The sequence below is a fragment of the Aulonocara stuartgranti genome (assembly GCF_965226115.1).
Source record: "Aulonocara stuartgranti genome assembly, chromosome: 22".
NCBI lineage: Eukaryota > Metazoa > Chordata > Actinopteri > Cichliformes > Cichlidae > Aulonocara > Aulonocara stuartgranti.
The window spans coordinates 26,931,155-26,944,514 of NC_138957.1; the positions used below are offsets into that span (position 1 = coordinate 26,931,155).

The 13,360-nt window shown below is 40.5% G+C and overlaps 1 protein-coding gene across 1 annotated transcript in view; it reads right to left on the reverse strand.

The window, feature by feature from the left end:
* Window positions 1–3,647: 3,647 nt before the first annotated feature.
* epha10 (EPH receptor A10) overlaps window positions 3,648–13,360 on the reverse strand; it is a 161,753-nt gene continuing 152,040 nt past the window's right edge. The window contains exons 12-18 of the mRNA XM_082521704.1: window positions 11,663–11,724; window positions 11,061–11,177; window positions 10,277–10,363; window positions 9,792–9,944; window positions 7,352–7,542; window positions 7,085–7,249; window positions 3,648–6,124 (exon numbers count right to left, since the gene is read on the reverse strand). Of these exons, the coding sequence (XP_082377830.1) occupies window positions 6,010–6,124; window positions 7,085–7,249; window positions 7,352–7,542; window positions 9,792–9,944; window positions 10,277–10,363; window positions 11,061–11,177; window positions 11,663–11,724 (890 nt within the window). The 3' untranslated portion in view covers window positions 3,648–6,009. The remainder of the gene's footprint in view (window positions 6,125–7,084; window positions 7,250–7,351; window positions 7,543–9,791; window positions 9,945–10,276; window positions 10,364–11,060; window positions 11,178–11,662; window positions 11,725–13,360) is intronic.

Below are 13,360 nucleotides of genomic sequence, written 5' to 3' on the forward strand. Positions count from 1 at the left end.
GCTACCCTAAAAATGGTACCCAAGGGGAAGTACTTCTGTTTATGCCTGTTAAGTGCTCCAAGTTAATGTATTGATTTTCAGCACTGGTGCATGTAGGGAGGCTCAGACTCCATATCACGCCATCTGTCTCCAGTGCTGTCCGACCTCCAAATATTCGTACCAAAAGAGCTAGCTCCAGCTATGATTGCCTTGTATGCTACTGCTGTCTTATCTTGTCATGAAGGCTTAAAGAGATTTCAGTTTTTGTGCATCCTTTGTTAACTGCCTTTTGAAAGGAGTCACACAACTAAGACCTGTCTTTGGCATCACAGTGTGATATATCGATGGTGCTGCGCATCACAGTTTGAGCCAACAGTCAAAATGTCTTTCAAAAGGCTGTCTCTGAAAACTGTTGCTCTTAGCTTTACCTTAAACAGTGTTATGCATGTTATCAGCCCCACTATCTTGTCTTGTAATTAGTGAAGACACGGTGGGACCACAGCCACTTTACAACCAAGCTCCATTTTTACACCTCAAACAACTTTTCTAGGTTGAAGGTTAACTAGAAGGCCATTTTTGTTCCCCTGGCTCAGAACAATGAAGCAGCTGAGCAATCTCTCTGCCCAGTCCTCTGTCTCATTATGTTTTGTGCACCACTAACACGAGGCAGATGCAGCAACTGTTTGTCCACCTCAGAAGACTCTCATAAGCTATTTCTCTGTCAAAACAGCATTTGGCTCACTGGCTGTGTAATGCTTGCACGCAAGTATACATAACAGCAGGTGCAGAGCCTCTGCAAGACACTCATACTCGCGCCACAGGAGCCATATTCTCGTCCACAGCTCTCCTCAGAGGGACTGCGGTAGCAGACATCGGCACAGCAGCATCTTAGGCCTCTTTGTGCCCCTTCATCCATTCGCCTCTGCACCATGTGTCTGAGTCATCCCTGAGATGATGTTTTTTTTTTTTAAATGGTAAATGACCATGATGTACCCATTCCTCAGCACTATAGTTCTTCTAGTAGTATGCAGCTTTTCTTTCTGAAGTTTAATTTGAAAAGAAAGTCTGCCATAGGAGGACCAAAAACTGTATTTCAATTCACTATTACTTATAAAGTTATTCAAAATAAACTTTATGCTTGACTTGAGCGTCGGTGTGATGGCTTTCAGATCGTGCAATCTGCATTTTGAATTTTGAAACATGATATTCATCAGTCTCTCTGAAGAATTGCTGTCCAACTCCCTGTCCCAGTCTCATTTACAGTGAATAAACAGGCAAATCTGATTGAAGATTTACTCTCAAACCGTGAGAAGCCTGATAAAACACAGACTAACACAACTCCCCCTTTGCCACCGAAGCGATGTACTGTTGGGTATGTTGTTTGCATACTAAAGCATCACACTCAAAGTAATAGCATTTATTATATTGTATTGCAAGGGGACAGAAAGAAGATAGCAGATGATTATGCCCGCTATTTGGTTCATTTAGCAAGAGTAAAGCTGCTAAGATAGCTTGTGACCCAGAGAAGGCAGGAGTTAACTCTCAAAGGCTATTAGGATTTCATAATTTACATTATGTAGATAAGAGCCTGCAAAATATCTCTTCTGCTATATTTTGTTATTGTGCCCAAATATAGAAGTCTGCTTAGAATTTATGAACTTGAAGAACTTTCAATACTTGAAAAGTTTTTTTCTTTTCATATTTTGTCCATAAATGTGAAAAATATTTCTTTAAATCAACCACTTATGCTCTGTTTTTCAGCCTTATAAAAGAGTTTTGATGAGGAAAACATCTTGAATGCAAGCTATGATAAGCCTCCAATAATGAATTATCCAAATCCCGTGTTATTGCAGCAGGAGTTCAAATCCATTTAGCACGGGTCTGCGAGACAGCATCCGGAGGAGGTGATGTTTGGTTGTGTAGGAGGTTTACAAAGCTTCAGTCAGCGATGGCTCAGAGATGAAACTCATTCAATCTCAGACTCCTATCCTCAGCTCCAATAAGACTTTAATATAAAAGGTATGGATTGGTACTGCAACTTTATGAGCTAAATAAAAAGATCATATTCTCTAATGAATGCCGATGAACTCTCAACGCACTGGCAGCACATTTGCACACAGTTAATATGCACATGCATGCAGTATTGTGCACACGCTGACCCTTGCATGCAGGCACTGAAACACATTCCACCACACTCCCCCCTGCACACCCACACAGTTGCCTACAGCAATCCTACACAGAGTTAATTTGCATTTACAATTATTTCCCATACGCTCAGTGCTGGTCTAAAGGTGGGTGTTACATGATAAAGCAGTAAGTAATATAACCTCAGTCCTCAGAGAGACTTCACAGACATGGTGTGGTAATGCTGAGAAAGTGCAAGAGAAAATTGGGAATAGAAATAGCTAGAGGATGTAACCAAAAGCTGAAGTTTATTGTAAGTGGATACGAGGTATTAACCTCATAAGAGAAGAGTAAACAAATAAGTACGAGATGTCCTTAAGGTTGGAGAAGGTTAAAGAAATAAATGTGTTTTCAGGGCCTTTTTTTTTACTTCATTCTGAAGTAATTCTTTCTTACATGAGAAATAACATTTATGGAAACAATCTTAAAGTATCGTAAAGGAAATTAAAGATGGTCAAACATTGCTACACAGCACCACCTGGTGGACACACTTCACAACTGACTTTTAAATTAAAACAATCTGCATGTAAAGTTTTTTTCTTTCTTCTTGTTTGAAGTTTGACTGTCTATTTTCCATTCCCCAGCAAGGGCCACGACCTTAAATACGACACAAAAACATGTATTGATAATGAAGCATCGAGCTAGGCTTAAGGTTACAGTTGAGACGAGAAGGAAGGGAAAGGATGCCATTGAACTGGTAACCTAGTGCCATTTGCTCAATAGGTCAATAGCAGATCTTGTGGAAAGAGAAGGCTCTTGCACGCCGACTGAAACAAATCCCAGGGCTTTGCTGGAGGGCAGGTGGTAGTCACACGCAGTGACACTGCTGCGGCCTTGACCTGAGAGAATATGGTTTCGATTTTCCTTTTGTTGCATTGTGAACTTTGAGAGGTTAAAAGCAGTTTAAGTGACTCGGCTTTACTTTTTGAGAAGTGATAGCTAGTCTCTCTATTTGAAGCTTGGCAATAATGTGGTGTGTCAATTCTAGTGCTGAAACAACAAATGAGTGAGAAGGCGAGAGATTACTTTCAAAGGTAAGGGTTGCTCAACATTGAAATTTGATAAACTGGAAATTTGAATCTTAAATGTAACACCCTCATTTACTGTAGAATTTCACATCTATGATGTTTTGCTGAGTTATATTTTTATGAATTGTATTGCGAAACAAACTGATATCAAGGGTTGCATGAGAATACTGGGCAGTTTAGTGTGTCTAAACTGGTTAGTTTGCACTGTATGTATGTATACAGTATGCTTGGTTTGAAGTACAAAGGTGAATTAAGTGACTCTGAGCATGGCACGGTTGTTGTTGCCAGACGGGCTACTCTTAATATCCCAGAAACTGCTGATTTACTGAGATCTTCCCACACAGTCGTCTCTAGTGTTTACAGAAAACTCCATAATAAAATGAGCTGGGATAAGACTATCCAATCTAAACCTCAACATCTGACATGGAAGACAACGAGGAAAAAAATGTGCTCGTATTGGAAGTTTTTTAATAACACATTTCAATATTGCAACAGCCATCAGATTTTCTCCTAACGGGTAAAAATCATTTAAAAACTAACAAAAACAAAAGAAACTTTTTTTTTTTCCAGTTGTATATTCCAAACATCAGAGTTTCTTGGCTATTGCCCTAAAGTCAAACAAATAAAACCCTTACACAGTGAGCAGATATTATATTCAACACATTGTTCTTCAAACAAATTATAAAAATAGATTTAGCATTTTCAAATACATATATACAATATTAAACATATACTTAATGGTCACAGCAACATATTGGGGGACAGGGCGGGAAACATCTCCGGTTTCATTCATCGTGGTGAAGAGGTCCAGGCTGTTTTGTAGTCTCGTGTGTCTGTTTTAAAGGTGTATTTTTGGATACGTGTGATGTGTTTTATAGCAAAAGGAGGGACATTTTTACCAAATTGAAATCCTTAACTTTATTCCAATTAATTTTTGCACCTTCTACTGTGAATCTGTAATGCCCCGATAAATGTCTTCCCCAACCAAATGGAAAAGCCAGATTGCTGTACACAGGGAATTCTGGGAGTTAACTGGAAAAAGTGTAACCATATAGTCTGATGGAGCATGATATTAACAGCAACATAAATTTAAACCTGACAATCCAATAGCAACCAAAAGGAAAAAAAAATATCATTGATGTTCTGTAATACTGTATCCGTACTGCAACACACACACACACACACACACACACACACACACACACACACACACACACACACACACACACACACACACACACACACACACACACACACTGTAATGTGTATACAGCAAATCTAAACGGTAATGAACCTAAAATCAACTGTTGCAAATCCAGCGTATAGAAATACACAGATACTGTGTGCTGACAGTAAAAATCCTCCAGTGTTCCTCTCACTTCCTCTTTACAAAATAATTTGTTCAGGTACAAACTCACAGTCGAAATAAGTCAACGGAACAAAAACGAAACAAGACAACTGCTTTGCTCAAATTATTATTTTTTAAATACTTAAGTTTAAATAAACCATCCCAACATCCTCTCTGGAGAGGTCTGTGTTGCAGTCTGTAAACATAAATAAATATGGATAAATATCTAAAATCAGACCACCTTCCAGAGATAGCCCGAGTCCTATACAGAGTAATAAACATTGTAGTGAGAGCCTTTGGAGAGGAGGATCGTGTTATCCAGATGAAATCCAGCAAACTAAAGGGAACGATTTAAGCTTTAAATGCACACAGAAAGCATGGAGAAGAAGAGAAAGATATAGGGAATAAAGCAAACGTAGTTAGGAGTAGCGAAACAGACAGCGACGTACAACAAATTCATGAACAATCAAAAACACATTTTCAACCCTTTGCTTTACAATTTCATCCTGCAGCAATTGTTTCACCATCAGTAGTACCAAACAGGATAAATGAATGCTGATATCCCTGCTGAAAGAAGAGCATAATATCAACACAAATATTTTACTTAAGTCCGTTCATGCCATGAGCAAACTTTAGATAACGTATATAGCACTACAATGAATCCTCGCCCCTCTCATTCTGCCACTTTGCGGCTCCATCCAACCTCCGGCTTCACTAACCTGAATAGCACGGTCTTCCCAACCTGCTGCTTTGAAAACGCAAGTTACATTCCAGCCATGTTTATTCTTTAGAGTATTTCTTTACCATCTGATATGAGATCAGCTTTGACCATTCTTGATGTGATTCTGTATCTTCGTAGTAAATCAGTTCCTGTTGATGTGAAATCAGCTGTGCTAGTTCTGAGGCATTGTTTTGACCCAAGGCCAATAAAATAGTTCCCTTCATCGAGAATATCTTGGTTTTAGTGAATTTATGTTGTAAAGGGATATTTCACCCCAAATGTTCACGTGTCTTCGAGCTGTAGTTCAAAATTGCTGTGCGCGTCTCTCCCACAGATCAGAGTTCGGCTTCAGACAGAGACATTTTTAATTTGTCTTTATGCGCTGATCTAGAACCAGTAAGATGGAGCCAACGCAGGCGTTGAAGGTCAAAGTGCAGATAGAGGTCACAAAAAGTCACATGACATCAGTCCTCTGCTATCCCCCCCCCCGGTTATGACATGAACACAATGTCACAACTGATTGCAGTCTTCAAGGGGGACTTGTTGAAAAGAGAAAGGAAGGAATAAAGGAAGGCATGAGGAAGTGTGGGAAGGAGGAGTAAATAGATGAGTGCAGTTAGCTGAAAGATCAGCTCATCTATCTTTATGTATGGAAGAGCTCTCTCTTTCTCTCTCCTCGCCTCCACCCCATCATCCATCTGCACACATGTAAGGATCTGCAGCAGCACGAGACTAGGTGAGTTGACCGTTTAGACCTGCACACCACGCCCGTGCATTTGGATGACCTGGGCTCTCAGAGTCTGGATGGCAGCCAGTATCAGCTTCTGGTGCTCCAGGGAAGTGATGCCAAGGCTCAATACATCTCTGTGAACACAAGATTTACAGAGATCAGAAGATGTGGATTGATTGTTTTTAACGATGTTTCGCTTTTATGATTTTTGTTTAACAAAGATGTAAGACTGAAAAGGCAGTTTTAGTCAGCTTACTTTAAAATGCAAGCCAAACCCAAATGTTAAAAAACATGATGCAGTGGAATTCTAATCCTTTACGCTAAAAAAATACACCATTACTGTATCTTTGACCTAACAGTAAGGACACCAGTTATTGCAGAAACATTTTTCTGTAGCAATCTTTATATGAAACAGAATGAGGCTGCACACATATGTTTTCAGGGAATACCACTTCCAGTTTCTTAAATGTATTCGTTTGCATCTTTATATTAATTCAGCACAGACGCCCAGCTGTCTTAGATATGGCTGACGCAACTCTCTGACACACACCCCTGAGCTCAGATGGGAAAGACGTCATTTTAGATTCAGATTAAGAGATTCATCTCAGAGTTCACTGGGTCAGTTTGACACTTTGAGGCTTTTAGAAAACTGGAAAGGTCTGCTGCTTCTTAGAAATTCCTTCACTGTTAATACTCAACACTGTAAATAAGAAACTCGTGTTCTTCGTGTCAAATTTTTTTGACACGAATGGTATAACATGTATGGTATAACAAGTGCCATATTTAGACATATTTAAATGGAGCTAAAAAGGTTGGTGTCTTCTGTGACATCTCATTTTTTTATATACAGTTAACATGTTTTATTATAAGTAAGTTATCTAGTAAATAAACAGCCAAATATTTGCTCAAACACAGGGTGATGTCTCCTTACCTACATATATCTTATAAACACTGATTCAGTTGCTTTTAAAGTCTTGAATATTAGCAGTTTTTTACTGGAATGAATTGGCTTCTTATTCTTTTATTAAGGTACCCTTCTGTTAAAAAAATGTAATGAAAAGGTCACACAGTCAGAATTGTACAAAACTACTCACTGTACAGTCATTCGTGCCACAGACTCCAAGTAGCAGTATCCCGCAGCAGTGAAGTTGTCCTTGTATCGGCCCATGTCTACTGCATCCAGCCACTCTCCAACAGAGTTAAAAGATGGGAAGGTGGGGAGAGGCCTGTCAGCTAGTGTAATGGATGAACTCAGGGTTCTATAGTGGGGGAAATAACGATTAAGGCTTTGTAAAAGTAACTTTTTAAAAAATTTATACATTCAAGGATCTACTCCAACTCATGTAGTCATGAGACTGTACCTTCGCGCCAGTGTGGAGGAACCGATACCATCAGGCGAGCGAATGCTCTTGCTGAGGGCCGAGTGGATCTGACTAAAGCTGGGCCTCTCCGTCCTCTCCTTCTGCCAACAGTCCAGCATCAGCTGATGGAGATGTGGAGGGCAGTTAACTGGAGCTGGCAGCCTGAAACCGTCCTCGATGGCCTTTATCACCTACGCACAGAAAGAGGAAATCGATAATATCAGATTAGAAATTAGTTTTGTGATTTTCCAGTACTCATGGTATAATTGGATACATTCTTAAAGAGCATGTCTGAGTGGTAGGGCAGAGTGGGAGAGGTGAACGAGGATGTAGAGAAGTTTTGTCCTACTTTCAAAGTTCAATAAGATGCTTAAAACCTTTTCCCCTTGCAGTGGACTTGCTTAGTTGCCAAGAATAGAAGTCTTACAGAACAGAACAGAAGACTGTATAGGTCACACGTGGAAAAAAAATATTAAATAAAAGTACATAATAATCACACTACCTAGAATGTCCCACTGTATGGCTTAAAATCTAAAACTGACCTTGCAAGCCTGCGGCAACTGTAATACTTAGATTTCACAGAGATATCATCACCCTAATATGAGTGGAATACATTATGTTTTTGGTAATAAAAAGGCTCCAGAACTGTACAGCAGGTATGCAATCACAGAGGGGAAAAAAGAGCCCCTGCAAATTTGTTCACAACTAACTGACGCTGTATGCAGACTTAAAGGTCAGTTAGTGTGATATCCACTGTCACTTGGTGTACTTCACACGATACTTACTGGGTATCACAATAACAGCACCTTTTCATTTCCAATAATACAATATGCGGTAGGTCTTTGAATTGGGGGGAAAAAAATCAAACCAGCCAAGTTTGAAATACCAGAAACATCAAAGCAATGAAACAAACACTCCATTAAAAAGTCTGTGCTTTCTTAAATACTCCCCAAAAGATAAACTATCAAATTTCAGAAAATGTTTAATCTCTGCTCAGCATCATCACCAGGCCTCTGAAAACTCACTGTCTTCAAACAGCAGTGCTTGAAAGCATCCTTCCAGACTCTTGATGTTCTTTACTGCTCCATCAAGCTAATGTCGCCCCCTATTAAAAATCATTCACTCAAACACCCCACGAGATATTTCCTTTCAGTATATCTAGGGACATGGGATATATCCTCCACCGCAACCACTCTAAGAAATACAATCTCCTTAAAGGAGGCAATAAAGTCTGAGAATAATCACAAAAATGACATCCATCAGCAGCATTAATTCCTAAAACACTCTCTTCTCTCTCTGCCTACCCGGCCACCCACTTCCCCAATCCACCATCCTCTCAGCCCCTTAAGCTTCTATCTCAGTAAAGAGCATTCATAAAATGCTTTTCAGCATTTGACATTTTCCATTTAATCAGAGCCAGTAGGTAAAGGGCACGACGGATCACAGGTGGACAGGCCGACCAACAATTCCGTTATGATATAATGTATCAATTTAAAGTGGATTAATATCCCTGGCGCTCTACAAGCTTGATCTTTGCCCTCTCAATTGGAAAGTTTGATAATATAAACCAGGCTGAGATGAAACTTTCGCCAGCTTTATAAAAGGGCACTAACAAAGAGTATTAAAAAGCTACCTATTCTTGTGCTCGCTGAATAACTCATGCATATTAATTTGGGACATTCAAAAATGGAACATGCAAGTAATCAGTTGCTTTACGCGTAGCTGCCTGCAGAAAATGTAGTCTTTATGATAAAATTCATTTGAAAAGGCATTAGGATGATGAAAAATAATATGTCTTGAAAAAAGCTCTTTGCTGATAATGCCTGGAGTGTCACTGGCCTCACTAATAAGAAAAGCAGTAACAAGGATCTGCTGTCTGTTGTCTCATATGCAGACCTGTATCCTGCTTTCAGCTATACTATAGAGGCATGACATCCTTAAAAAGGGGGGAAATATAAACCTCTTTTTTAGGACAAAGAAAAAAGAGTGACAAGGAAAATGGGCCCACCCACAGTGACTTTTAAAGGTTGCTAGTGGTGGCAGGGTCCTATTAACTGGACAGTCACTCCCCTCAAATAGTGCTTTACATTTCTTGAAATAAGCTGACTATTTTCTGAGAGATTTTCTACACTTAATAGCAGGGTGGCAGCCAGGGATAGGCAGTGGACACTAGAAGGGGGTCAATGCATCCTTAAGAGAAAACAGGATTGGTCATGGAGCTGATGCAGACTTAAAGAGGGGGACTTAGGCCCTGCAATAGCTCTCAGAGGTACTGTGGCTTCTCGGTTTTCTATTAATAAGATGCATGGTGGGCACAGATAGAAAATTCATTGATAAAAAAAAATTAGAGAGCGGCAAAAGAGAGAGGTAGGGTACAAAAGTATAGAAATTAATATTGAAATTGGAGCAAGGAATATGGAGAATTTAAATGCACACTTACATCCTGGTTGCCCATATCCCAGTAGGGTCTCTCGCCATAGGACATGACCTCCCACATGACAATGCCAAAGCTCCAGACATCTGAGGCAGAGGAGAAACGATGGTACTGGATGGCTTCTGGAGCGGTCCACAGCACCACACTTTTCCCTCCATGCTGGCGGAGAGGAACAGGAGAGGTAAGACAAGATGTAAAAGTGTGTGGAGAGTTCACCAAAGTAAAGCTTTAATATTCTCTTTGAAAAGCTTTGAGCATATTTCCAGCAGATCAAAGGAACTGTTCGGAGATTGGGTTCACCTTGGACTGAAATCCTAAAATAACCATAGAAACACTGGATTTTTCTCCCCCTCTACCTCAAAGCCCACGTGACCTCACCTGAACTTGACATAACATATGATAATTCCCATTTGATCAGACTCATTAAGAAAATATGCCCTACATGTGTGAGTTATAAGATGTATAAGGTTGCAGAAAAAATGTTATCTCACCAGCGTGGTGTAGATGGCCTCTATTTTGTCCTCCTGAAGAGGTCTGAAGCCAGACACCTTGCAGCCAAGGTTGGAGTTAACCAGCACCTGCGATTTGGAAAACAGGCTGATTAGCATGGCTTACATTTGGAGGGGAAATGCTCACAGTATGAGAGCTCACTACCCTGGTGGGCAAAGCTCTTATCACACCAGAGACAATTGATTGTTTACAAGAACAGATGTTCCTGATTTTCCACAACATGACCACTGCATCTGTAGTTTGATAGACTGCCTCTTCTATGAAAGACAAAAAACCAAACAAAACACAAACACACACAGTCGTGTTTTCATATCCTTGTGGGGACATCTAATTGACATAATGCTTTCCCTAGCTGTTTACCATAACCGTAACCACCAAAAATAAAAGCCTAACTCTAACCCTAACCATAACCTAATCGTAACCCTGACACTAAAACCACATTTTGAGTCTCAAAAATGCCTTCAAACTTGTGGGGACGGGTTTTTTGTCCCCATAAGGGGTGTTGGTCCCCACAAAGATATGTAAACATGGTACACACACACACACACCCCCCTAATGAAACGTGGGTGACACAATAATTTAGACAGTTTTGTCTAATTTTCAGCTTCATGTAGTCTTTCAGTAAAAAACCTACAGGTGAGTGCTTTCAAAGATGTTTGCAGACAAGAACGAATTGTAGTCTGCAAAAACTCATTATAGAACACGACATCCTGTTCATCACACCATACCTGTCCTCTATCATCTACTCCCACCTGCTCCCCTTACCTTGTGCGCGGCGAGCCGTTTGTGGACAAAGCCCATTTCGGTGAGGTACTTCATCCCCGACGCCACTCCGGTCAGCAAATCCATCAACTGCATTATACTCAACTGGCCTTCATGTTTCTGAGGTTACAGAAGGAAAAAGAGAAAGATGAAGAAGAGGTGGGAGAGAAGATTGTGAGCAGGCTGAATGGAAGGGGGAGAAAAAAAGCACATCTGCCTCTGCTTTACAATGTTGTGCTTGCTGAGCTGAAAACCTTTATTTGGAGAATAAAAACAAACAGGCCATTAATTCATATCATTATAAACCACAGTGAAGTGGTTCACAGAGCAAAGGGGCACACTAACAGTTTACAGAAGCTTACAGCAGCTTTGAGCAGAAACACTCCATTTGTGCAGTTAATTATGCTATGTTTTCCTTATTACAGTAATAAGCACAAGAATTGCTGCCCTAGGACCACATTATATTAACGGTATATTTAGGACAAGTAGAACAAAAGTGTTGTTAGTGCAGCTGCTTGAAAACAGAGAGTAGTAATGAGTAATTACAGTTTAATAATGAGCATCAGCACATATATTTAAGATGAATGCACAGTAATGAAACTTACCCTAAGGAATGAATCTAAGGCTCCGTTAGACATGCACTCCACTATGATCATCATGGTGTTTCCTGGACAAAGACATGACAGAGGGCATATATGAACAATTGAAACGGGGATAAAATTGTGAAGTCAAGGGAAAAAGGGAAGCAATAGCATGATAATAGAGACATTGGGAATAGGGAAGGAATAAAGTGAGTCTAGTCCACTTGGCAAGCATTGTGCGAAGCCATTCTTCACTCGGTGAACTGTAGTGAAGCCTGGAGAACCTGTGCGCTGCCCTGGCTGTCTCAGCAAGTTTAACGACCCTGAAACACTCACACACGCACGCTCTTACTGTGCACAATAGCACGCGCTCATATACACTACACGCGTGCTCACACACATACTGTGCCGAGGCCCAGATGGCAGGGATCCAGTAGTGCTATGAAGTGCACGGAGGAGGGAAATGAAAATAAAACTGCAGTTGTTGGAAGGGAGACGAAAGGAGGAAAAGATTGCGGGAGGTTGAGACAGTAAGATAAACCTTGACAGATATGTAAACAACTTTACATCTACAAACACATATTCTAGGATGGAAAGGTGGTCTGATCAGTCCTGACAGTTTATGCAGGCATAATACAAGAATGATAAATTGCCACTGTAAAATCCCCGGTTTCCAGTTTCCCAGCATTACTACGCTTTTAGGAAGCTATTTGAAAAGGTTACCAAATATGCTGTGGGAAGCGAGAGCCAGGGATGCTGCCATAATTTGCCAGCCATCATGTAATTAATGTGAGCTGGATAATGAGTCTGTGGTTGAACGGGCTTGCGCAGGGCTGGAATAGCCGATGTATTCAGCTACAACCATGGACCGAGTAGAATCATATTCTGTTTTAAAAGATGTCACGAATGTGGGCAGATTCTGAAGGGAAACAAAAACACAGAAGACACACTTTGAAACATATCTAAAAGCAAAGTCTTGACCTTTGTGGCACAGTGATGTTTTAAACTTTGGCAAAACTCCATCAGTCTATATAGAGACGAGAAAACAAAGCCTAGTGAAGCAACTTGCGACGTGGGAGCAATGTCACATTTTCTTGTAGGAGAACAAAAAGCCATCATAACCCATTATGCAATATGTCATAGTACTGACTGAGATGAGATGGCTATGCAGTAAAAATATGTCTATTTCTTGTGGTTATCTACAAGAACATCTTTGTTTGCAGTCCTGCTACCAGCTGTTCCAGGTCTCCCACACTGATTTGTTTTCTGCTACTCTCACTTTTTTTGATAATGATTATAATAGGTTTAAATAGTGACTTCATTGATCACCCATTTAACACATGCCTCTAAATTATGAATAGAAAGATTAGTATAGAACAAAGGGACAATAGGTGGTATTTTGCAGGTGAGTGAGATGTATTGGGCGGATGGAAGGGGGGCTAAATAAGAATCCGGTGGGGGCGTAAGTGATGTAAAGCAGGTGATTTGTAGTCTAACGGCATGTGGGCGTGCGTGGGTGTGTGTGCAAAGATTTGTGATTTCATGCCAAGTGAAGAGGCAGGCGAGCAGGTGTGTGTGTGTTTGTCAGTGATGGTAAAGAAAAAGTGAGCATATGGGACAGCCTTTTCGTGTGTGCGTGGTGAGGAGTGTGCATGTGGGTTTTCGATGAATGTGTGTATGTGTGCATATGATGGTGGGAGGGATTGGAGTGCATCTCAGGGC